The 27,414-nt window shown below is 34.6% G+C and overlaps 2 protein-coding genes across 2 annotated transcripts; one reads left to right on the top strand and one right to left on the bottom strand.

Moving 5' to 3' along the window:
- Positions 1-2,028: 2,028 nt before the first annotated feature.
- LOC128995921 (uncharacterized) lies at positions 2,029-9,612 on the bottom strand. Its single transcript, XM_054420972.1, has 8 exons — positions 9,523-9,612; positions 9,122-9,290; positions 7,198-7,454; positions 5,790-5,911; positions 4,597-4,765; positions 3,897-4,073; positions 2,620-2,785; positions 2,029-2,217 (listed from the first exon to the last, which is right to left on the bottom strand). Exons 1-8 carry the CDS (start codon positions 9,551-9,553, stop codon positions 2,073-2,075), a joined length of 1,236 nt encoding a protein of 411 aa, XP_054276947.1. The 5' UTR covers positions 9,554-9,612; the 3' UTR covers positions 2,029-2,072.
- A 4,277-nt stretch (positions 9,613-13,889) lies between these two features.
- Positions 13,890-26,045, top strand: LOC128995241 (phospholipase A1 1-like). Its single transcript, XM_054420190.1, has 8 exons — positions 13,890-14,005; positions 14,255-14,405; positions 15,066-15,322; positions 17,874-17,995; positions 23,072-23,240; positions 24,019-24,201; positions 25,256-25,421; positions 25,854-26,045. Exons 1-8 carry the CDS (start codon positions 13,975-13,977, stop codon positions 25,996-25,998), a joined length of 1,224 nt encoding a protein of 407 aa, XP_054276165.1. The 5' UTR covers positions 13,890-13,974; the 3' UTR covers positions 25,999-26,045.
- Positions 26,046-27,414: the final 1,369 nt, after the last annotated feature.

Here is a 27,414-nt window from a genome sequence, read left to right as displayed (position 1 = left end):
ACCTCACAGAGCTCGGCCACAAGCGTTACATTGATGCATGGTTGTGGGACATGATAATTATTAATGTACTTGTGTTTGACACAGCGTAACTGTTGTGACGTCACCTCACAGAGCTCTCGGCCACAAGCGTTACATTTATGCATGGTTGTGGGACATAATAATTATTAATGTACTTGTGTTTGACACAGCGTAACTGCTGTGACGTCACCTCACTTGACAAAACACGCCGTTACAGATTTCAACCATCAGCGACTGATTGACAGTTATAATTAAAACACAGCTGAAGTAATTTCCTCGATTTATCAACAATTCATTTAATTTGTTTAAAACTATTATGATTTGTCATTGACTTTGAATTTTAAAGTAGATTTCTTATGCTATTGTATAATTTGGGGATAGTTTACTGTGGAATATCAATAAGCACTTTTAAGTGCTGAAAACACTTTCCACATATTAGCAAAACATACCCAAAATTAATCCAGCTAATTCACAGGGATAAAGAATCTGGGAGGAAGTATTGGTTTATTGGTGGTTGCCAAAGCATTTGTGACTGTGCATCTGAGTTTAGATATCGCGTACAGATTCAAGATTCAAGATTACGCACGTGGAGAGCTACGGAGAAGAGGACGCGCAGAGAAGAGAGCGGATGGCATCCACGTGGAGAGCTACGGAGAAGAGGACGCGCAGAGAAGAGAGCGGATGGCATCCACGTGGAGAGCTACGGAGAAGAGGACGCGCAGAGAAGAAGAGAGCTGAAGGAGAGGAGCGCAGACAGAGGCTCACGTGTTTCTAAGAGCGGTTTTGTTTGTTTATGACACCACACAAATAAATTGTCCCTTTGTATTCTATGTTTCATGTTGTGATTTTAAGGGTTGAGAAGACAGCTAATTACAATTATTATTCAAAATTATAGTTAAATAGCATACCCTATGACTTGGTCCTGGTTAATAATTACTACAAACTTATATACTATCTTATAGTACATTCAAAAATACTTAAATATATATTTGAAAAGAATTGCATTTTAAGATATATGATGAATATTTTATCTGTGATCTAAATAAAATAAAATTTAATCCATTTATATGTGATCACCAAAGTTGAACATAGAGTATTTAAAAATTAGAATATAATACAAATTAATAGTCTATCCATTATGATTATTAAAAGGAAATATAAACTATTTTTTTCAGTTTATATATCTTATATTTCTTTTCTGATAATTATGACCACACTAGCATGTCATGCGGTTTACAGATTTCTCAACAGTTCATCATCCTTTCTGCATTACAAAATATTAATTACATTCCACTTTTTACTGTTGCATTCAGTAAAGTTGAAATTCATTCTCGGGTTCTCCCCGTCTACTTCGGTCAGGTAGCCTGTCTCAACTGATTCCGAAACAGGTTCTTCTGAAGTAGTTGGGATAATGAAGTAGCATTGCAAATTTGGATAACATTTGTGTACTTTAAAACGGCATAAAGAAGTTGTAGTTTTTAAGCATGTAAAGTGTAACTTAAATATTGATCTAGACTTTTCTTCAGCCCGGTCACGTTAGATTTTTGCAACGTCCCTTTCAACGACTAAAGTAATTATTAACTTTAAATTGAAGGCAAAACCTATACAATTCTATGAGTTTTGTAACGAAGAAAATAATTATTATAAGTGTAGCGAAAAGTAACGTTCAAAACACGAGTGAAAGTGGGTCTATACATATTCTTGACCATTTAAAGTGTTCGACAAATCTCGCACTTCAAACATGGTCTCAAATATGTAATGACTCACTTTCTACTCTTGTTATACAATATACTATTACCTACGTTTCCATGTTTAGGAATGGTAAAGGGCAACTTTCCAGTCCATCAATACGGATGGAAATGTACCTGTTTCTTTGTAGTACGATGTAAACCATTATAAGAAATTGTAGTACTACGCTTTTGTGAAGCACTAGCTACAAACATATTTTAAAATAGAATTCAGGATCAACATCTAAAAAGACTATTTTGTTACAAATGGACGATTTAATGGCACATTATATTTTATAACTGAAGTTGGTGATTTCTATGGATTCACTAATCATTGAGGTTCCCTAGTTTAACACTTTTTACTATATCATTGGCTTTCTTCCTCTTGAAGAAGGAGATGCAGTTTGCACCTTTTGGTCCAAATCCGTATGGTTTGTGTTTCATGGTGTTCAAATAATACGTCCCTTGTGCACTGAAACAGGTCAAGAATAATCGGTAACAGTAGAAGACACATGCTCTATATCATACTGATATCATACCCTAATTATACTGATTGACTTTTTCTTCTTCGTAGTATTTAGGAATACACTTCCTTATAATAATATGTACTAAATGTTATCAAAAATCAATTTTTTAATTATTTTATATACTTCTGTGACCTTAAACAATTTCAAAACAAATATTACCGATTCAAATAACAACCACTTATTGTGTGTGATTAACTGTCAAGTTACAGCAGTCTTGAAGAAGAATCTCGTTTAAGCTACGTACTGGTTGAATGCTGTTACAGCCCAAACCAAGAGTACCTACTTGTTATTGTTCGACTGTAATTTACTAAATATCTAGTAAATAGTTATACAAAGAGTTTATTCACCCAGGAGCTGGTGGAAATGTGAGTGAAGTCTTTTCCTTGAAACTGCAGAGACAGGACGAGAACAAAAGATAACTGCTGCACTTCCTCGCTGTCCACAACTCAGGGTATAAAATGACATACCAGAATAACGTGACAGACCTTTGATGACTGCAATACATGTTGCGACCTATAAAAGAGTATATAAGAAATATGCGGAACATTTGGCCAGTTTTGGGGCCCTATGGGCTTATTGCGGGAAAAGGGAAACCTTTCTATATGACAAGCGGTGTTTACACTGTCGTGGGGCCACGTCCGTTAACAGGCGTGGTGGCCACGCCAAATGGACAGCCGTACGCAAATGCCGTGGCGCTACGGTACCGTCCCACGGCCACAAGCAGCCGTGTAGTGTAAACAGTTTTCTGGTAGAAGCGTATTCATTAAAGGCGTGTTCATTTTTATTTACGGGTGGGTTATGGATTGTGCCAACAGATTAATTATTGAAGGTTGTGCTGCAGTGATTGCTATTTTAGCTGAAGAAATAGCACGGCATTTAAGTGTTATTAAAATATAGAAACCAAGCGAGCTTTCAATATTTGTATTAAATAAATAAGGTTCACTTTGATACAGATCAAGCCTTCGAATTGTTTGACCTTCCATTAATTTTAAAGATTGCTTTGTTTTCACCGCTTCAATTGATTTGACTTGTGTCAATGTTATAGATTTCTTTGTTTTCACCATGTTACCGTAAACTAAGACGACAACAACCACTAACTTTAAAGAACAATTAGTTAAACCCTTAGTACACACAACGACGAGACGGAAGACGATAACTCTTCACCACGTCTAGCCTGGTCTAGCCACACCTGCAACTGGCGTAGCAACCAAACACGGTTTGGTTAGTTCCAAAGGGCGTGGGGAACAGGCGTATTGGGTTGCCACGTCTGGTGCTCTCACGTCTCCACTGATTACACGAGGCGTGGCCACGCTTCTCAAGAAAGTGAGAAAATTTCTCACCTACACGCCTGATTTTAGTCGTGGCCCCACGACAGTGTAAACACCGCATGGTGGCAAAAATAGGTCCGCCCACACCTCCACCGCCAGCTGTGACGTAATGCATTCAAAACCTTTTGACAACGGAACATCTTGACATAAGAAATAGGTGTTTTCACAGTTTTAGTAACCCATTATCGTTAGCAAGCTAAATAATGTGCATTTAGATTGGCCGGAAAAAGGATTAATATCACAGATTAGTATTGAAGCTGTAATATGAATTAAAATAATTATCGTCTAATACTTACTAAAGAAACACCCAGGCTGGAACCATCCGTTGTTTATGACGAAATCAGCTGTTGCCTTGTGATCAAATGAACCAGCGTAAATTGAGTTGGTGTGGAAGACAAAGACCATTTCAGCATCGTCTTTAGAGATCACTTTGTTTTTCATACTGAATAACGTCGTTGAGAATGGTTCTAGAGCTGAGGAATAGAAAACATGCATATGATAATTTACTCGATACCAAAAAGGTCTAAAATGTATATACTGTTCTGAAGTATCCTTAATACATTTTAGTATACTCAGTGATGTTATTATTTTATGAAAGATTGTTGTTAAGTCAATTTGTCATCGTGATATTTAAAATGTCTTTGTTCCTGCCAGTCTATCTGTAATTCCAACCCATCACATAACTATATTTAGATCTCCATTGATGCATTCATTAATCGCAAATCACCTTTCCTACAAAGATGACGTATCACATTGGGTATGTTACATACAGACTTTACCTTCCTTATCATTGATTGAATGTCCATCATAGTGCTGTTCCTGATCAAAATAAAACAAACAACACTAATATATCTATTTAAGATTCTTTTTTTATAAGTATTATTTTCTTACAATGTAACTTCCCAAAGGATACATAAAAATTCTTTAAGCTTAAGAAGAGTGAAGCAATTTGCTAAAATTTAATTTAATTATCACTAATATATTTTTCATACCCACCCGTTATAGATTTTATCTTCTTGCCATCGTTTTTCGAAGATACATAGCGACCTATATAGCCTGAGAGCTGAGCAGAGAAGCTAAAACCAAAAAGGTGTATTTTGTTGATTTCTATTAGATTTTCGGCAATCGCAGAGTTGAAAAAGTTACCAATGACTTCGCTTAAATCCTGCAACGTTAAAAGTATGTTATTACAGTCGTTTAAACCAAGAATTCAGTCTTTATTATTCACCAAACACATTTACAATACTAGATGAAAGCAAAATCAACAATGGTTATAAAAACCGTCTGTTGTGGTTAGCACAATTACAATACATAGTAAAACACAATAGTAAAAATTACATCATAGCCCTAAAAGCATAAAAATGAAAAGCTATCATTTTTCATAGTCCTGGCCACTCTTCCACCAACCTTTAAACCCCACTCCAACTCAGACGAAACGTAACGTCTTCCAGTTTACACGTTCCGTCTTGCATGAACATTTTGTCGTTGCAGACAAATCGTTACGTTTGATCGTAGAGTAACCACGCTTAACTTGAGACAACCCAAACTGACCTGCAGGGCCATTACCGGCTGGTCCCGCACGACACTTTTAAAATCCTATTAGTGACACTGCTGATTATTTTCAGTTCGATATTAACATTAATACACATATAAACGTATGTATTAATTTACTCGTTTATGTTAAACACATTGATTAAAAAAAACATTTCTGTTTCTGTCCCATCTAAAACGGATATCTAACACTGTCGTTTTAGATGGGACAAAAACAGAAATGGTTACTATTTTAGATAGAGAAGAGGTATCAAACTCTGGTTTTCAGCATTCCTCAAGATTTTGTAAACACTTCAAAATGAGGTCTCACTTGAAGGGTGTTTACATTTAAAGATTTTGAGTTGCCCCTAAAATCCCCCATTTTCAAAATCGTCAAATAAAACTTCCTTCTAGGTTTGCACGAGTACGAAAGGGATCTCTATATATTTACTTAAAACAATATTATATGAGAAGGGTCTTGACTTGTTATTCACCTTGTAAAAAAGCAACTATGCAAGGACCAAGAAACTACTTGGTTTCAGTTATTTTCAGGTCAAACCGGTGCTGTAAACCAAAATATAAAATAATATTTAATCTGAATGATTAAAAATATAAAAATTACAAATACAATAAATTAAGTCTGAAACATATACATTTACCTCATACTTTGATCCTCGCCCAATCATTACTTCGCGGATAGTCTCTTGCATATAGCGCTGCAATTCTTTTATATCAAATGTAAAAACATTATATTTCTTTAAGAAATTTCTCAATGCCAAAGCTGCAACAATAGGAACAAATTTAATATATGTAATGGATCAACTTTATGTTTATAATTACAATTAAACCTAACTTGTTACTTAAAACAGTAAAGAAGCTATGCAGCTGTTTTAATGTACTGGTAAAAAAACTTAAATAAAACCTTATAATAACAGTCCATTTGATTTAGGAGGTTTATTGAGAAGAATATTACAATATTTTCCCCATTTTTTGCCCTAAAAACATTAAAGTTCAAAAATTTCTTTCCATACAGTTTGCTATAATGAAGTGTTTCTGAAGGCAAAGGTATGAGCACATAATTGACGCAAAACACAAAAGTACGAGGGAAGGTGCTAATTGAATACCGAGAAGGAAAAGTACTCAGGGATAAGTGCCCAGGACTTTTTTCTGGGAAAGGCCCGCTCTAGAGGCGTGTTGAGCTTGGTGCAACCCACACTAGAAGGGTCTGACTTAGGGGAGGTACGAATGAGGCATTAGTTTCAAAATTCCTCCGTGAACAGCGCTGTAGTAGAGAGTACTTTGGCAAAGAAGGTTTACTAATCGCAAAAATAGTTCTGTTCATAAAATAAAATTATAAATGCCTCAAATTCAATTTTATTATTTTTTTATTATAAAATTAAACTATCATAACCTAACCGAACTAACCAAACTTGCTGATAATGAAATAATATAACAAAAGTTTAATAATAGAAAAAATAATTCTGTTTATTAAATAAAACTAGAAATTGCTCTACTAAAATTTTATAATGACTTAATAATAAAATTAAACTGTCATAACCGAACCAAACCAACCAAACTTGATGATAATAAAAAAATCTTGGACAAAAAGTTAATGCCACGAGCGGGATTAGAACCCGGGAACTTCAGCACATCAGCCCGGCACGCTAACCATTAGACCACCGAGGCCGATGACTACTGATCGTTTTGTTACGGTAATGGCGTTCCCTCAGCTAATAAGAAGCGCACAGCTATCATCGTAGCCTCTTCTATACCTCCCCTGAGTAAATACCCACACTAGAACCGTGATGAACATAGAATATCTTTGTCTGCACATAGATTTGCATAAGAAATAGTAAACATCTTTATTATGTGGTAAAATTTTAAAGTTATGTGATGGTTCTGTTCATGGATTGTCTGTGGATACACCAAAAATAAAACTCTAAAATCTTATTAAAACCTGCCTAAAATAAGTTCCTTATTCGTTCAGTGTTATTTAGCTAAGGGTCGAGTTGATTTAAGTTGTAAAATCCGTAATAATCATTGAAGTGTTTTTGACTGAAACTATACCTGTAATTGTGTTTTTGACCATGTCGTCGTTAGGAGAACCATCAACAGTGTGGATGATAAAGATAGACTCTTGTTCTGCTTTGTAGCCATTTTCTTCTTTTAACAGCTCCTTCGCCTCGACTAAGGGACTACTGTGGTACTTAAGTTGTAGTTCTTTAGACATAAATATTTTGAAGGCATCTTTCACTGTGCCGCGGTATTTGGGAATGACATCATCACTCTGAACAGCATTGGTTCCAGCTGGAACCCACTGTTTGCTGGAAGAGATTTGAGTTTTTAATGTTCTACATTCTTGTATGTACATTACAACTTAACCATCGTTTAAATTTGTGAGCTGGACAAACTATTGCACTTATAACTAATAAAGGGAACTTATATATCCCTACTAATAAAGTGGAATTTTCTGGTGAGTTCACTTGTGAGTGGAAGCCGAAGCTTTAGTTGAGTGCGGCTTTACATTTCGAGAGCAGTAATACACTCAATATGTTGTCTATCCCCATAACTGACTTATCATAACACAGAGGTGAACTTTTTAGTTTTATATGAAATGTCATCTAGGTTATGTTTGCTTTTATATAATTTCTATTCCCATGTCATTTTTATAGAGTAAAAGGAATCTCTTGTGGTGTTCTTGTTCGTGGATTGTTTGTGGATACATTAAATTTGGCAAAATTATTTATTTAACCCAATACTATTAACATATGGACAACAAAAACCACAATGTACCTGCACTGTAGCAGCAAACCTGAGTGCTTGTTAAATCTAATGTTACTTAAAAGGTGAATAACAATGTCTTGATTAAGAAAAATATTTGAGTAAAAATACAATCAGACAAATTGAAATTCATGTAGCCTACTCGTTGTTAGATAATGTGTTAGTAGTTAATAAAATTATCATGTATAAAACTGTAGTTGTAATTATTATAACGATCATTTGCTGTAGCGGTGGTATTTTTTAATTTTTTTTATGAAGAGTGGGAAAATTTATGCAAATAGGTGGCTAGCCTGTTGTGTGGGACTCCAACGGGCTTAAGGCCCAGAGGCTACCCACTAAAAACCTCCTCTACTCTTCGGCCACTTGCCTAGGGAACACTTGTCGTACTTCATCAGAACTAGTCCGAATTTGCCTACGCCCGAAGGGCTTACTCCATGTCTAGCTGTTCATTTCTTACAGAATCTAGACTGTGATCCGATCTAGATAGTTATTTTTAACTTAAATGACATTCCGGACAAAGTGCGACCAACAGTCCCAGTTGTCCTCACTCTCCAGCAAGGTCTCACAAATCGATTCAATCGACAGCACCCCAAGATGTTGAGTGGCCTCCCGGCGGAGGATATTCCGGCGGAAAAAATGTGTTCCTCGTCGTCAGGAATGCATGGGCAGTAAATCCAGTCAGGTGAATTCGTTTTGGCCATCAAGTGCAGGTACGACTGAAAATAGCCCTGACCTGACAAGAACTGCATGAGATAGTAGTCAACCTCACCGTGCTGCCGTTCCACCCACGGTTGGACCTGTCTGATGAGTCTGGCAGTCCAACGTCCTCGAGTCTCCCTTTCCCAGCTTTCTTGCCACATCTGAAAAGTGCGCTCTTCCGTTTTTTCGGAGTCATCCTTGATGTTGCCTTGTCTCTGGTAGATTGCCTTTGTCTCCCCGCTGCCAAGAGTTTGACAGGAATAACTCCAGAAACCACCAAAACGGCCAGTTCGGAAACCGTACGGTACGCGGAAGCGGAGTGCCGCCTGACAATGCATAACAATGGTGCGAGCCTCAACCTGTACGCCTTTTTTGAGTAAAAATTCAATCAGACAAATTTAAATTCGCTTAGCCAGGCTTGCTGTAGTGGGGTATTGTTTTCATTACAAATAATAATATTATACAATTCTGTCTAAAACCTATAATAATATAAATGTATGTCAATACTTACTCGACAAGGTGTAATCTAATATTCGCTTTGATATCTCCTTTTGGCAAACTCTTGGGTGTCGGTAGAAGGTTGTTTAATTTATAGGCATTCTTCCATTTTGTATAACCTGTCCTCCAATTAAAAGTTTTCCTCCATTCAAGAGCTTCCACATTCAAACCTTGCAAATTGACTGAAAAAATGTCAAACATTTGTTACTTTAAATAATTGAATACGAAATCAACAAAAACAAAAACCCAGCTTATACAAACTGCTTAGTCATTGGGAATTAGCCATACAAACTGTTTATCCATAATTCAAAACAAACACACACACGCACACATTCACGCATACAATGAAACAATGATATTTACAACATATAAATATTTTCATCAATTAGTAAACACATAAAATAAAATACTTACTAAAAATCAATAATAGAAGAATCTGTTTCATTTTCCAACATGTACATCCATCCTAAAACATTTGGAACGTTGTTTCCATGAAGTGGAAAGCCAAACGAGTGATGTGTACCACGTCAGTACTAACACAAGGTTGCTGTTTTTGACGGCTTAATGACAGCAATAACTCAGATGTGAAACATTATAATTACATTGCCTCCACCTCTAGCAAAAATGGTTACCCAGCAAAATAAAATACTAGTTTTGCAAATATGAGTTGAGTGGATAGGAGGCTTGAGTAGAATTTACGTATCAGCTGAGATGATATAGGCAGAGATGACTATTTACCGATGACAGACGACTGTATCAAGTTAAAGGCTGAGATTACTTGAATAACGGCTGTCAATGATGTGAGTTGATGACTAGGGTATATGATTTGGTTGAATTATGCCAAAGGGTGTGGTGTTAATAGATTTTGAAACAAAATAAAGAATTTTGCTGTTTTTTATATATGTTATTTTTATAACAGACAGCTAATCTATACTTATACACACGAGGTGGTGCCCGTCTGTCTATCTGGGTGGCTGTCCCAGCCCGACTAAAGTACTTAGGTGATAAATCCAAAATTAATATAAACAAGGTCCAAATATCTAAGGATGTCTTAAGCCTATTCACTTCCATTTACCTGGTTGGTTTTTCACAACATTATTCAATTAAAATTGTCAGATTGTTTTCCATTTTAATAAGTGTTTGGTTTTGCTCGTACAGAAAAGGTAATACGATCAATTTATTACATTGAAATGCTGATTGGAACTAGGCAATAAACACTCTTGATAAATCTGATAAAAATATACTCATAAGCGAATTTTGCCTCTTAAAAATCTTATATACATATACCAACCATTCTGGTTCGCGAAATCGTTCTAAAAAACGTTGGTTTACATTTTTGTACAGAATTTTAATGGATCTTTTTACTCGAGTTATAGCGTATGAACTTGAATAAATGGTTCTTTAAGCCACCTGGTACGTTGAAACGAAAAAGTAAGTCGGTCCCGGTTCTAGGTATTACCATTATACCAACGGCAATAGCTTATTTCCAAATGGACAAATTGCTAGTACAAAAAAATAAATAAAACATCCCTAGGTAATTTTTGTACTCAATATTCATCTGACCATCGGTAAAAGTTTCACAAAATTACACTTAACCTGTGAGTAATTGTTGTCAATCGTCATAAAACACCTGCGTGGCAATGGCCTACTGTACATGTGTCGGTACACTTTACTAGTTCCAACTACTCTCTCACTTTGCTTTTTTTCATTTCAATGTAGGCAGCGTTAAAAAGATTGTAGAATCGATACACTTCTTGAAAATTTAAAATATACTTTTACTCATAATTTTTAGTAGTGTAAATAATTGAATTAATTCAGGTTTACTAATTATTTATCAATAATGTTGGTTCAAAAATAATGTAATAATTTATTCAAGATACAAATTCAAATATTCATGGATAGTCGAATCAATAAGACATGAAATAGTGTAACGTTTGAAAAAACCTTATAGCGATTTCCCACTAGCTATTACCTCTCATGATAAAACCTCAAACTGAACCCGATTTACTTTTTAAAATTTTGATGTCCCCAAAGGCATAAATACACCATACGTTTAAATTGGAATATATGTATGTACATGGTACATACATGGTATGAAATGGTACGAAACCCCCATTTCTGAATTAATTGCGGTTTACAAGTTATAGCAACTTTTGTGAGATCCCTTGCAAAATATGATAGTTACTCCCACCCCTAATTCACTATAAGGGTCGTTGACAAGCTAACGGTAGTATTTATTTTTAATTTAATATACACTTGACATCTGTTTCCAGAATTATTATTTTTTTTTCAATTGGCATAACAATGCGATAGACTGAGCCGCAATTGGTTTAGTTCATTTTGATCTATAATCCAATTTTACACCAACAGTTGTAAGGGCGTGGTGCAACTTTAATGTAACTTTATTTCAAAAACAGTAATGTAATAGTTAATGATTGTGTATCTTGCAATATATTGTCTAGGGGTTAGAAATAAATTAAGTATTTTTCAAAATCGTCAATATTTAAGTATCCTAAAAAGGGAAACCCGTTTTATAAAGTATATGACAGTTTCATCAGTAAAATTTTGGAATTTGCATTTCAAAATTAACATGGAAGTTGAAAAACATGAAAATGATATAAATTTGAAATAAAAACTTCACTTATATTTTTAGAATTTTCAATTTCATGAGGCCTTTTGCCAGCTATAGTTGATATAAAGTTGATATCATCAGACACATCACAAAACTAAAGAATAGGGTAGTAACTAAAGAGTGAGGCGAAAGGCCTCAAATTTCTAAAATATTGGTGAATATGATAAGAATATGATTTTTAAGTAGAAGCTTTTGTAACCAACACTATAGAAACAGGATGACGTTATTAATTCACTATTAATTGTTATGCCTATATTCAAGAGATGTATAATTCTATAGATTTCTAGGCCCACAACCATTCTAGTTATGTGATCCGTATACGGTTACATGGTTATATAGTGTAGGCTCGTCATTACCACATGATTGCATAGTGATATGCTGCAATATGCAATCTGTTTACCACTGGAATTGCTACACCTAATACCACTGCATACTAGGGTTGTATTCCATATTGCTCTCTTATAAGTAAATGGTACACAATATCATTGTGTAAAATACATAATTTTTCACAATCCATGAGGTTAAACATTAACTTTATCAGTAGTTTATCGTTCTTTGCCATATTACCTTACATTTCTAATTAATAAATACTAAGATAACTTTGTAATGAAAAAGGCTAAATCATGTAAGTAAATGTTCACTTATTTAATATCCATAAAACTATTTGGTTACTTTGGCAGAATTAATTGGTTGATGTCGAAAAAAATGTAATTGCTAAAAGAATTATGTAATAAAACTATACTCTGAACCATGAGTTTAAGTAACAGGTAAAAGATCTAATAAACGTTTATCACACTTAAATTTATGAAACTGAAAAGAGGTGAATGTATGGAATTTACAATAAAGTTGGTGACACTAAAGTGTTCTCGAGTAAAAAAAGATCCAGTTGTATGAAATTTTGCACAAATGCGCAAACCTATGTTTAACCAGCATGGTTGGAATATGTATGGGGAATGAGGTAAACTTGGCTTATCGATGTATCCTATTTTGCTAAAAACTTTTATTGCCTAGTATCTATCAGCATATAAATTAAATAAATAGATCTGTACTATAGATGAAACATATTCCCTTATTTGGTTATATTATGCTATTATCTTCCCTGTAGTAGCAAATCCAAGTACTTATTAACATTAATTAAAAAGGATATGTATCTGACAATTGTAAGGGAATGATTTTGTAGAAATCCTGCCATTGTGAATGGAAATTCGTTTAGTCCGCAGTTTTGCTGTTTCGAAGATATTTCTTTATAGATGTGAACCTATCATAGGTTATGGAATTAGCAGAATTAAAATGAAAATGACGGCATGATTTAACCCATGAAAACATATAACCTAGTTATAAACTCACATAATTGATAGGCAATATCCAGGTCATTTCACCTTTAAACTCGACACAGTTCTCTGTCATCGCTGAATAGTCGTCTCAGTCGTCTGCCTAAGTCATCTCAGCTGATACGTATTAATAAATTCTACTCAATAATAAATAAATAAATAATAAATTCTACTCAAGCCTTCTTGCCATAAAACTCATATACGGTGGCGACGTCCTGTAATCCAGCTACTAGGAGGTCACGAATTGTGGATATTTATATGCATGCACTGTGTATACGATACACCCTGGTGTGGATTAACGTCCACACTAGTGAATACTACGACTATCCGCAGTGCTATCCTGATAATTAGACCAATTCGTTAATACCAAGGCAAAAATGTGGTTCGGATTCCACTATAAATTATAGGTCCCTTAGTTGCCATTAGTTGTATGAGCTATTAATTAACAGCTGTGTCTAAGGAATATGTCGGCCTTAGTCACTAACAAGACTACAAGATTGCGCCACTCATCCTACACTCATCTCCATTCATACTTGGCTTAAAATACCTACTTTGTATGGTCACCATTTCATTAAAAAGTATTTAAGTATTAAAAAATATGTAACGCCAGTATTTTATTTTGCTCAGTAGCCACCTAACTACTATAGGTCGGCCGCTTAGAAAACGACCTCCTCCAGCATTGGTTTAGCATTAGCGCGCAGGTCGTTTTCTAAGCGGCCGAACTATAGTGGTGGAGGTAGTACAGTATGATTATGATGTTTCACATCTGAGTTATTGCTGTCATTAAGCCGTCTAAAACAGCAACCTTGTGTTAGTACTGACGTGGTACACATCACTCGTTTGGCTTTCCACTTCATGGAAACAACGTTCCAAAGGTTTTAGGATGGATATACATGTTTGAAAATGAAACAGATTCTTTTATTGTTGATTTTTAGTAAGTACTTTTATTTTATATGTTTACTAATTAATGAAAATATTTACATGTTGTAATTATATAGGCATGGGCGTTTCATTGTATGCGTAAATGTGTGCGTGTGTGTGTCTATGAATTGTGGATAAACAGTTAATATGGCTAATTCCTAATGTTTTTGATTCATTCATTGACTAAACAATTTATATCAGCTCAGTTTTTTTTATTTAGTATTCAATTGTTTTAAATATACAAATGTTTGACATTTTTCAGTCAATTTGCAAGGTTTGAATGTGGAAGCTTATGATTGGAGGACAAGTTATACAAAATGGAAGAATGCATTTAAATGGAGCAACCCTCTACTGACACCAAAGAGTGTATCAAAAGAAAATATCGAAGCGAAAATTCAATTACACCTTCTCGAGTAAGTATTGATATTTATTTATATATTGAATTATATGCTATAGAGAGTATTTTATAATATTATAATTTGTTATGAAAACAATACCCCCACCACAGCAAACCTGGCTAAACTAATTTAAATTTATCTGGTTGAATTTTTACACAAATCTTTTTTTACACATGACATATTTATTCACCTTTAAAATAACCAACCAGGTTGAACCACTGGTTAGGTTTAATTCTACAGGAAGGTAAATTATCGTGTTTTGTTGTCCAAATGATTATAGCATAGAATAAGACATTTTTTTCAAATTTAATCAATCCATAAACAATCTTAAAAATAGCAAAACCCAAGAGTTTTTTTTCATAAGAATAACAAGGAAATATAAATTCGCTTAAAGCAAACATAACGAAGATAAAATTTAGGTGAAACTAAAAAAAAGTTAGCTCTGTGATATTTTAGTCATTAAACTATGGAGATTGACAAAATATTGAGTGTATTACCGCTCTCAAAATTCATGGCTTCTACTCACAAATTTAAGTATGCACCAGCCACTTTCAGTATTATAATTGGAATATACTATTAAATGCAATATTTTGTGCAGATCACAAATTTAAGCAATGATACAGTATAGTTGTAATTTTCAAGAATAGAGAATTATAACATTCAAATATATTCTAGCAAACAGTGGGTGCCAGATGGAACCAATGCTGTTCAGAGTGATGATGTCATTCCCAAATACCGCGGCACAGTGAAAGATGCCTTCAAAATATTTACGTCTAAAGAACTACAACTAAAGTACCTCAGTAGCCCGTTAGCCGAGGCCAAGGAGCTGTTGAAAGAAGAAAATGGCTACAAAGTAGAACAAGAGTCTATCTTTATCATCCACACTGTCAACGGCTCTCCTAACGACGACTTTGTCAAGAACTCAATTACAGGTACTGTATATCATTGGTCTAAGAATACTCCACTGATTGTTACGGTGTTTTACAACATTTCAACTCGATCCTTAAGTTACTGAAAGATACAATACGATGAAGTCCTTTTACAAAGTTATTCATGGTTTCCATTAGGTAATATTGGTTATCGTTATTTTGAGTCTCAAAATCGGTACAATACTGAACTTTTTGTATTTTTGATGGAATTTTAAAACAAAACATGGCATGTGTCCATAGTGTCATTGTTTGTTTAATCAAAGACTCATTTCAACTTTCTATAATTTCACCGTGGGAAACTGTGCTGTCATTTAAATACCGGGTGTCCCAAAAAGAATGGATTAAAAGTAAACTAGTATAAAAATAATTATAAAAGATAAAAAGTGAATTTTAGCCTGGATACAATTTTTTCTTTCACTTCGAAATTTTTCCCCACCGTGTTTTCACCGCCTAACCTCTAAACTTTCTCCATTATTTGCTCGAAGAATGTCAAGTCAGAGTTCCAGCTGTGACTGCACATTGAAGGCGCATTTTATTAGATTTTTTCTAAAGGCCTCCCTTATCTATGCTTTAAGTACACCTATGTTTTATATCAGCGGTTAAGAGACATACTTGATCTTTCACGAACCCCCAGACCAAATGAATTACCCCACAGATTTTGGCTCTATAGACCATTCAATACACCGTGCTTTCAACTGCAACTCCGTATTGCAACTTATGTAGACAAGTTTATTGCAACTTTAACTGGGTTGAAATCCCGGGATATCACCAATGGATTATATCCAAGCGATAATGCCACAACCCCCAGATCTAGCCTGAAGTAATGTAAACCCCCGTCGCAGCAAACCTGACAACTAAGCGAATTTCCATTTGTCTGAATTGATTTTCAATTAAATATATTTAAATAACATTATAGGTCGAGTGCCTAGGTTTGCTGCTACAAAGAAACTAATAAAGTGTGTTTTTTAGTAAAATATTAATAGCTTAGTACAAAATAAATAAGTTTGCCAAGTTTGATCAAAATACATCCTTAAACAACCAAACTACAAAATTTTACAATATTCTCTATAAAAATAACATGGGAATTTTTAATTTAAAATTTTTTAAATTTTCTCCGTTACCAATAACCGTACAAAAGTACTTTTATTTTCTAAATCATTTGTTTTTTAAGCTCTTTAAAAAGGTATAAAGAGAAATTGGGAATCTTTGTGTTTTGAGGGTCAAAAGTGAGAAAACCCAATTTTTACCCCATAAAACCCCCCGTAAAGCCCTGTTCCCATGGTCCGATCATGCTGGTTCGCGAACTCATTTAAGTTTTTCCCGCTTTACACCTTTAAACCAAATTTCATCTGACAAAAAATACTCAAGTTATCGCGCGTTCACGGACACATATATATATATATATAAATCTATATATATATATATATATACATATATAAAAATTTGAACTAATGGTGTTTTTGGCCTCTGGGGACATCAAAATGAAAAAGTAAATCGCTCCCGGGCTTAGATCTTACCATGCCACCTACGGTAATAGCTATTTCCCTATAGGGAAATTCGCTAAAACGATCCCGGGCTCGTCCCTGGCGTCTTAGGACGAAAAATAGCAACTTAATTTTTTGAAAGATTAAACGTGCTAACAACAATAAACCAGCTGATTACTGCCGAAGGGTACAAAAAAAAACATTAATATGCCTTAAAATGCATTAAAATTAGCCATAGTTGTCTTTTCTATGACCCTTGAGAACACGAAGACTATGAGCGCGTTCTGGGAACATGCACCGGTGCACCGGTGTTGCCCCGGTTGACACTCTTTGGTGTCAGTAGAGGGTTGCTCCATTTAAATGCATTCTTCCATTTTGTAAAAAAAAATGTGTCGTTCTGGGAGACCGGTGAGTTAACCTAGCAGACAGCTATTTCCTCTTTTTCCTCCACCGGTGCAAGATTTATGCACCGGAGAAATTGTACGGTGCATTATACACCGGCGGCCTCTGATTGGTCAGTTTTTTTGACAACAGCTTGCAGCCACGGCAAGATGGCGGGTCCACCTAATAATGTTCATTAGTTTTATAGGTTATGTTGCGTAATGAGTGAATAATTTATTCTATGAGGGGGTTAAATTACGTATTAAGTGAATAATTTTCAAATAATTTATTCTGTGAGGACAAGTTTGTTTGGTTTAAATATTATAAAGTAAATAATAGGTGAATGTGTAAATTATAATCCGATGTGTACCGTAAACCGGTGAATAACCGTTCTGGGATACCAAGACTCTTGCTCCGGGGCGGTACCGGTGGCTAAGTCCATGTTCCCAGAACGCGCTCTATGTTAAGCTGATCCATTCTTTTTGGGATACGGTGTATTTGTTTAAAATTGGTACAAAAAAAGCTACCAATAACACGCAATGTTTAAAACATTTTTCTATTCGTTTAAGTAAATCTCCTCAATCAAATAGTCTATAAGGGTTTTTGAGTTTCATACCTAGACAATACAACACTTCCACCTCTTATTGATTTATTACATATTAAAATTGTTTTTATATTTAATGTTGCAGCTTTGGTATTGAGAAATTTCTTAAAGAAATATAATGTTTTTGCGTTTGATTTGAAAGAGTTGAATGACTATATAAAGCAGACAATCTTCGAAGTAATGTTGGGCCGAAGATTAAATTATGAGGTAAATATACTTTAATATACATAGGTTATTTATATTTGAATTTTATCTTACAAGATAATCTGAAGTGATAATGCCGTAACCCCTAGGTCTAGCCTGAAGTAATGTGAAAAACAATTCCGGGCTCGTGCCCAGCGTCCTAGAAAAAAAGTTATTTATATTTACAATTTTTAAATTTGTCATTGTTTGGATTAAATATTATTTCGTATAATACTAGCTTACCCATCGAGCGTTGTTGAAGTTTTATAGGATTATTAGGGAAAAAATAATATTGAGTAAGATCAAACAAATCGTACTTCCACCATAAATAACCGTTATTTGACGAATAGACTTTCGTTAAGGTTATTGCTATCAAATTCCAACACGAGGTAAAATTTAAGTTTAAAAACAACCAAAATCGTAAGATAAATAGTGAATAACCCTCTCTATACAATGACATAATCATGAACATTACTTTAATAGGAAGTACCAGGAGACCGAGCATTGTTCGTATTGAATTAAACAACAAACCTATTAGATAAGTTATTTAGCTAAATAATTAAAGATATTGTTATTATGTATGGTAATTTATTGATGTGAGGAAATTTTAGATGATACAAAGATTACTCAACACCCAAGACGTGGCTTCACCCTGACACTCCCTCAGACAACTTCAAAATACCAGGATACCGTTTGTTGCGCTCTGATCGCCACCACATTTCTGGCTTATTTGAGGAGGAAGCCAGAGGGGGCATTGCCTTATACATCAAGGAAGGAATTACGTATGACCAACATATTTTTCCAGCCAACCTTCCACCTGGAATAGAAACACTTTCTGTTGTCATAAGGCTAAAAAGCCAGAGACTGGGTCTGTATGTAGTATACAGGTCTCCAAACGGATGATACACTAGGGAACCTTGATTCTTTGATTTACTCCCTATTTGTTGACTTAGCAGTTGAAGTCGACTCTGTGATCTGTCTAGGTGACACAAACGTTGATCTCATGTCAAAAACAAGTAGTGATTCTAAATATTTATGCCAACTCTTGAAAGAATCAAATACAATCCAGTTAATTAATGAGCCTACGAGGGTGACAGCAACTGCAGCCACCTTGTTAGAGCACATAATCGTGGACAGGTCGGTTGAAGTCAAGAACCCTGGCGTTATAAATGCACCTAGATTATATTAGATCACAGAGGGAAGTCACTTATAGACCACAAGCTTATTTTTGTGAATTGGTCCTGAGAAAAGAAAAAAAAGATACCAAAGTTTATCAGATATAGTGATTTTTAAAATTCAATGTTGACCAAGCGGTAAGAGAACTTTCTGAAATAGATTGGAAAAAGATAACGATTTTACAAGGAGTAAATAATATTGAAAATGCGTTGACCAATGAAATAAGAACAGTATAACCACGCACCTATAGTGTGTAAAAGGGTAACCAAGGAAGTAGCTCCGTGGAGAAATGGTATGATTAAGAAATTGACGAGAGGAAAAAATAATTAAGGAATATATATTGGAAGTCAAGAAGCAATCTTGGTTGGCATAAGTATAAGGACATAAGAAACATATTGAATTTAATGGTCTGGCATGTGAAAAAAGGTTTTTTACCAACAAACTGTCGACAGCAAACAGCAAAGATTTCTGGAAATGTATAAAGAATAAGAACAATTGTATATACATTATTGACGGTTTTTAAGCTAATGATATTAATGAATATTTTACAAAAAGGGGTCTGGTATCAAGGCTGATGAAAAAATTATTACATTTTATATGACTAAAAACAAGATGAAACAAGAAACGAATTTAGATTTAGTGCTGTCAACGAAGCAACTGTAGAACTAGTGATGAATCAAATAAAGTCTAAAGCTGTAGGCGGTGATGAAATATCAATAAATATGTTAAAAGCTGTGAGTCCGTTTGCTATTGAAGCAATCACACATCTTGTAAATGAGTCACTCATCAGTGGAGTATTCCCGAATGCATGGAAGCAAAGTATTGTCAGGCCATTGCTAAAAACAGCTGAACCAACTATGGTAGAATATCTCGGACCAATTCTTCCAGTACTTCAAATACTTCCAGCAATATCTAAAATATTAGAGAAAATTTTGATTGACCAGATATCCCAATTTATGAATGACAATAGGTTGCTACCTAAACTACAGTCAGGTTTTTTTTTAAACCATAGTACATGTACAGCTTTGACAAATTTATTTTGTGACATGATTGATGCCAAGGACAAAGGGAAACATTGCTCACTTGTCATACTTGATTACTCCAAGGCATTTAATTCTACCATTCCAACCATAGTATGCTGATTGCCTAAATGAAATATATGGGTTTTAGTACTTCGCTCTTACCTTATCGACCAACTGCAGGTTACCAGATTGGGTGGTGAAACATCTGATCCCCTCGTCAAAAAACGGGGCGTTCCTCAAGGTACCTGTTTGGGGCTGTACTTTACACGCTTTACACAGCTGACTTTCCCAGCTGTGTAAAACGTTGTACTGCTTACTTGTGTGTGGATAATTCCACTTGTCTTATGAGCCTGGTTAGCTTGTCTTATGGAGTCGATCAGTCGACTCATGTTTTGTCGATCTTGTCGACAAGATCGACAAGATCAACACTGATCTGGATAACATCTCCAAATGGTCTAACATTAATGGGCTTAGGCTAAATCCAGACAAGTGCACTGTACTTCATACTGTCCCTGTGAACCTAGTACAAACACTAAGAGATAATGGCTGGAGCATCAATCTTCATGGCAGGAGTTTGGCGGTCTGTGACAAAGCCAAAACTCTTGGCGTCTGACAGAAATTTGAATTTTAAAGATCACATCACGCATGTCTCCCAACGAGCAATAGGAAGACTGAGAGGTCTGTACAGGTTCAGAGGTATGCTACCTGAGGCTGCAAAGCTTTAACTCATGCAGTCACTGATATTGTCAGTAGTCTACTACTGCTTCCCTGCATATGGCAATAGTAGGAAGACAAGTGCAGAATACAGCAAATTCAAAGCTCAGCAATCAGATTTGTATTCTTCCTTAAAAAATGTGATCATGTTTCCCCTTTCCGTGAAGCAGCCGGGATGTTACCCAGGGAAGCCTTGCGCAGGTTTTGACGTGCTGCATGACTCACAGTGTACTGACTCTCTGTGAGCCCGACTATCTTTGCGAGAGGCTTTCTGTCCGGGATGACATCATACAACGTAGGAAACGTCATGGTGGGAGGCTTCACTTTCTAAGGGTCACCTCAGAATTGGGAAAGATAAGTTTCTCATATTGTACCAAGATTGTATCAAGATCGGACCCACATTGTACATCGGACTACCCGAGAGCCTAAAGCCCGTTGCATCCAACAATACCTTTAAGATAAAGTTTAAAAAGTTTTTAAAAGATATAAATTTTTAGTTGTAAGTACAGTAGTTTAATGACAAAAGTTGTCCTGAAAAACTTATATGTATCAGAGAAACGCTGGCTAATAAAGACGCGTTTATATATTTATTTAAAGAAAACATTTTGATACAACTTTACAAATACATATATTGCTTTAAAATTACCTGTATCAGCTATTTTATTAACTACAGCTACAAAAAGGCATTGACGATAGTATGATCAATTTAAAGAGCAGTAAATCGGAAACTGGATATTTCCCAGCCTTGTGAAAAACTCCAATTGATTTCTCGTGGCCAAATGCCCCATGATAAAAAAAAAATTAAAATCCTCGGACGAAAATAACAGTTTGACGGTTTGTCCGTACATGCGCTTGTTTTAGATTATAGGATTAAAACAGGTAGCCCACTCAACGACGACCAAATAGGGAGGCTAAGAAAGCTCTTGCGGCCTTCTTTTTTCGATTTTTCATTAATAGCTTAAACAAATTTGGCAGAAAGTTTTTCATGTGTAAATATTATATACGTAAGATTGTCTATAAAAAGGTCTCATGCATATTTTTGCTAGGATTATTACTTATATTTAAGACTATATTTAGGGGAGAAATTAGGGGGAAAAGAATTGCAGAGCCGCTTGAGTAACTCACTTACTGGGGGATAAAAATTCTACTACCTCTGGATGTACTAGAGAATTGAAATTTGGCAGAGTCCTTGGTCTTGGACCTAAACCTCCTGTAACATAACAAGTCGTATATTCAAATGCCCCCCCCCCTAAAAAATGAAATTCCCTCCATGTTATTGTTTTGTATGCTGATTCAAACCCCTTAGAAACGAGTCTCAAATGTAAATGAAATGAAAACGATCAAGGCGTTGTGTAGAAAGTGATCTAAAATTTTCTGAAAAATCCAAAAGTGATATTTTAAAACATATACTCCCTTTAAAAATTTAATATCGTGGACAGCTAATAACGCCTTAATTTTGTTAATTCTATGAGCTCTAACAGGACAACAGCGTATCGTAGCTCATTTTTGACAATTTTCAACCTTTTTAATAGCTCATTTCTTTCTCTCTGGCACTAGTTGTCGGGTTATTGGCAAACATTTACACTTAAGGATTAGTAAATTGTTATTGTATCAAGGTTATAGAACGTTACTTTGAATATATTTTTCGATTTATTTAAGTGATTAAAAGCCCTGGAAACTAGAATTAGTATTTGAGGAAAAACCACGAACATTTAAAATTGATTCAGGGGCAGATTTAACAGTAATTCCCCCTGTCATAGTTGATCCAAGTAGGATCCAGCCGACTCTAGTTGAGTTTGAGTTATGACATAAAACAGTGCATCCACTTAATTCTTAGTAAAATAGTACACAATTTCTAAAAAAAGTAAATTTATCATGTCACTGAATTTTAAGACAGAAATACAGCTGTAACACAGACACTCGCCACTAACATCTGATTCCTACTGCACTAACTAAATGAATTCGTTTGTAGGAGTATTTTAATGTAAACCATTTGTATAAATTGTAATTTTTATTTTTCATTCAGATTTATAGCAGCACTTTAACCTGAAACTATCCGAAGCCAAGTATTGTCTTGGTCCTTGCTTTCTTGCTTAGTTGTTTTATATAACCATTCTGCAATTTTTCCTAAGACTGAATTCATGGTTAAGCAATAAGCAACTATAATAACATATGTTTAATATTGCAGGCATTAAGTGAAGTCCTTGGTAACTTTTTCAACTCTGCGATTGCCGACAATCTAATAGAAATCGACAAAATACATCTTGTTGGTTTTTGCTTCTCTGCTCAGCTCTCAGGCTATATAGGTCGCTATGTATCTTCGAAAAACGATGGCAAGAAGATGAAATCCATAACGGGTGGGTTAAAATATTTTTTTCGTGATTTCGCAATTTGCTTTGCCCTTCTTAAACTAGGAGAATTACTATGTATTCTTTAGGAAGATAAATTTAATTGTAAGATAATAATATAAAAGAAAAATTAAATAGATTAGTGTTGTTTGTTTTTGTTTGATCAGCAACAGCACCATGATTGACATTCAACTTATGATAAGGAAAGTATAGCCAATTAACTTAATTTGATTATTGTGTAAAATCTAAGGAGAATTTTCGGTGATAACATACATTTGTTCTTAACAATTGGCCTTCCTTAGTTACCCTTCGTATATTATCAACATTTCTGGCCATCTATATTTCCTATTTAACGTCAATCACAACCCTAGTACATTTTAAAGTCTTAGAACTAGAGTTAATAAGTACACGCATTTTATAACCGAATAAACAATTTTTTTATTACAACAATTATAACCTGTATGTATAAAAATTCAAACATTGAACATTTAATCATTGTTTCAATGATTAACACTTTTTATCAATGATAACACATCAGTTGAGTATAGAAATTTTAAAATATACTACAATGGAGCTGACATCGGAAGATGTCGTGGAACTATGGGAATATGATATCGTACTTATTCACATTAATGAAAACGGACCTTCTTCTTTTTGTTTTGTTCTGAAACATTTCTGAGTATTAAACTTATTAAGGTCACAACAGGACAGTACACCTGTTTTATACCTCATTGGTAACAATGTAAATTAACTCAAGCATTTTTTTAACACACCATGTTTTCCGCAGCTCTAGATCCATACTCAACGACGTTATTCAGCATTAAAAACAAAAACAGCGTGATCTCTAAGAACGATGCCGAGCTGGTATTTGTCTTCCACACCGGCTCATTTTACGGTGGTACATTTGATCGCAAGGCAACAGCTGATTTTGTAATAAACAATGGAGGGTTCCAGCCTGGGTGTTTCTTTAGTAAGTATTAGCATAGACTAAACAACACTAAGGAAGTATGTTTTATCTATGGTATTAGACGATAATTCAATTCATATTACAGCTTCAAAACTAATTTGTGATGTGACCCTTTTCCAGCCAATAAAAATCCACAGTACACAGTTCCACAGTTGTTGCTTGCTTTTTGTTCGTCGGTAATGTGTCAGTAAAACTGTGGGAACACCATAATATATCTTATGTCAAGATGCTCTGTTGTCAAAACGGTCTGAATGCATTATGTCACAGCTGGTGATGGGGGTGCCAAGGTGTGGGTGGACATCTTTTGCGCACCATGCCTAAGTTATATAGAATAGTTTTCCCTTTTTCCCATCGAGCCTAGAGGACCCCACCAGGTACCGTCTCTTTTGCGCTTATTGGCGGCATATTTTGTAAAATATTTGCACTATCATGTAAGAAGTTTGAATAGTCCAACATGGATATTTAAATGGGTCATAGTTATGTCTACCTGATGAAATGACGGTTCTATAGAAATGCTTTTTATAGAATATCGCACTCATATATTAACTAAACTTTTAAGTTATCGTAGTACTCATATGGAATATCGAACCTAAGCAATATATCAGACTTTTTTTTCTATGGTTGTATTTTTTCTACCAAACCTAAATGTTAAATTATGGAATAAACGAGTAAGAAATGGCAGGTATTGAAAGATTTCTTGTATTAGCAATTTTGAGTTTTTGTATGGCTCTTATTTTTTACTCAGTTGTCCGTCTAAATTCGGGTTTGTGGTACTGTGTAAGATCTTTAATTTAACATGCGTATCAAGCTCTGCTTACTTTTATGATTTTCCTCTGGAATCCTACCCTGCTACTCACTGTACTCTATTTTCATTTCAGACTATGTGATATAAGCTCATAATGTACCCAAAAACCAACCAAAATACATTTATTTCTCCTTAAACAACATATGAAAAGTAAATTTCGCAACTAACTTGTGACTTAAAAGAGTTTAAGTTACCTTTGTTTTAATCTGGCCAAATCTTCCACATATTTATTGTATATATACTCTTTTATAGGTCGCAAAATGTTTTGCAGTCATAAAAGGTCTGTCCCGTTATTCTGGTATATCATTTTATACCCTGAGTTGTGGACAGCGAGGAAGTGCAGCAGTTATCTTTTGTTCTCGTCCTGTCTCTGCAGTTTCAAGGAAAAGACTTCACTCACATTCCCACCAGTTCCTGGGTGAATAACTACGCTTTGTTTAACGTTATAATTATTGACTAGATATTGAGTAAAAGTCAGTCAAACAATAACAAGTAGGTACTCTTGGTTTGGGCTGTAACAGTCTTCAACCAGTACGTAAGGCTTTGGATTTTTGATCAAGTTTTGTAAGCATCATTAGATTCCTAAAGAGTATGAATAAGAAATTGTAGCATCAATCAGTAATAAAAGGAGTTATTTGGCACGTGTCCCCTACTGTAACCAATTTCTCTTGACAAAATAGTTTAAAAATTGATTTATGATTAAATTTAGTAATCATCATTGTAAGCAAGTTTATTCCTAAATAGTATGAACAAGAAAAGGTCAATCAGTATAATAAGGGTATGATATCAGTATGATATTTAGCAAGTGTCCCCTACCCTGACCGATTCTCTTGCTCTTGACCTGTTTCAGTGCACAAGGGACGTATTATTTGAACACCATGGCACACAAACCATACGGATTTGGACCAAAGGGTGCAAACTGCATCTCCTTCTTTAAGGGGAAGAAAGCCGATGATATAGTAAAAAGTGTTAAACTAGCCAACCTAAATGTTTAGTGAATCCATAGAAATCACCAACTTCAGTTATAAAATGTGCCATTAAATTGTACACTTATAACAAAAAGGTATTTTCATGTTAATCCTTAATCTTAATTTAAAATATGTTTATAGCTAATGCTTCACAAAAGCGTAGTCTACTATTTCAGTTAATCTTTTGATATTTGAAAAGCAACTTCGTTATAACATTTCTTAGTACAAAAATGCTTTACAATGACATGAAGTCGAGTGCGGAAATACCATACAAGTACGGTAAACACATTTTGAACGAGTGGCGTAAGATATTTATCACCATACTACTCTAAACTAACCTAACAATAAAACAAACAACTTACAAATCCGTTATATATTCCTAACGACTAAATCACTTTCACTACTCATAGCTTCTAAGAGAGGCTAATTCGTTTTATCACGACTTCTTGCAAATTATAATCAGCTGGTGTCTAGTAAAAGTTATGTATGTAATGAAGCCCCATTTGATTATACCAGCAAACAGCTGTTTTCCGGACAAAATGAATGCGTGGAAGTTCATACAACGAAACCGGACACATTTAATTTTTTCGTTGCACGCAAACGGCAAACAGTGTAGTGTGGGGGGGGGAATTATTACCTTACAGTAATACGCAATGAAATCCTACTTAGTTAAGCAGCTGTTTTCCGGACCAAATCCTTGCGTGGATAGTCTATTAAGACTTTAAAAGGGAGAATGACGAAGTTGGACAACGATAAACGCGGACAACGCTAAAAACTTCATTACAAAAGGCAATGGTGTCCTTAAAGAACCATTTATGTTAATGAACTAAATTTCACCATTCAATGACAAACTGTCGATGTAAGAAATTACTAGACATAATAGAAACCACCTAAGCATTAATTATTTAAATAATGATAAAGTTTTTGTTTTAATTATTGAATTTGAAACCAATTACCAACTGATAAAACAACGGAATAAATATATTTTCGAAGTTATTATTGTGCAAGGATCTTCATTAAAACGTAACAACGGGAACGATTGTCAAATTGATCTCGTTATCCAGTTCTTATTTTACCCGTGAAACAAAGAGAACACAGTTGTTATGCTTTAAACTACGTATATTTTTATGTTTCCTTGTTTTTCCCACCGAACCTAATTTAATTTATTTAATCTACCTTTTTATAACATTTTATTTTGATGTAGCTCAAACAAAAATGTGTCATGATTATAAGGTGTGAGGTTTCTGTAATGACGAAAGCAGTACATTTAGTTAAATATCAAAATTAAAAAAGTATAGCAATGCCATACTATACAAAATAACAAAAAAACAAAAATTATATTTGCAAAAGGAAGTTTGATATATTTTGTTTATTAATATTACTTTTCAATTTTAAGGAGTACAGTAATAGGGAACTGCCATTGGGTTTTAATTTAATTTTATT

Source organism: Macrosteles quadrilineatus, unplaced genomic scaffold (assembly GCF_028750875.1).
Source record: "Macrosteles quadrilineatus isolate MER2022 unplaced genomic scaffold, UCM_ALF_1.0 Scaffold_5__1_contigs__length_97177068, whole genome shotgun sequence".
In the NCBI taxonomy this organism is placed as follows: domain Eukaryota; kingdom Metazoa; phylum Arthropoda; class Insecta; order Hemiptera; family Cicadellidae; genus Macrosteles; species Macrosteles quadrilineatus.
This window is presented reverse-complemented; position numbering and strand designations above follow the sequence as displayed.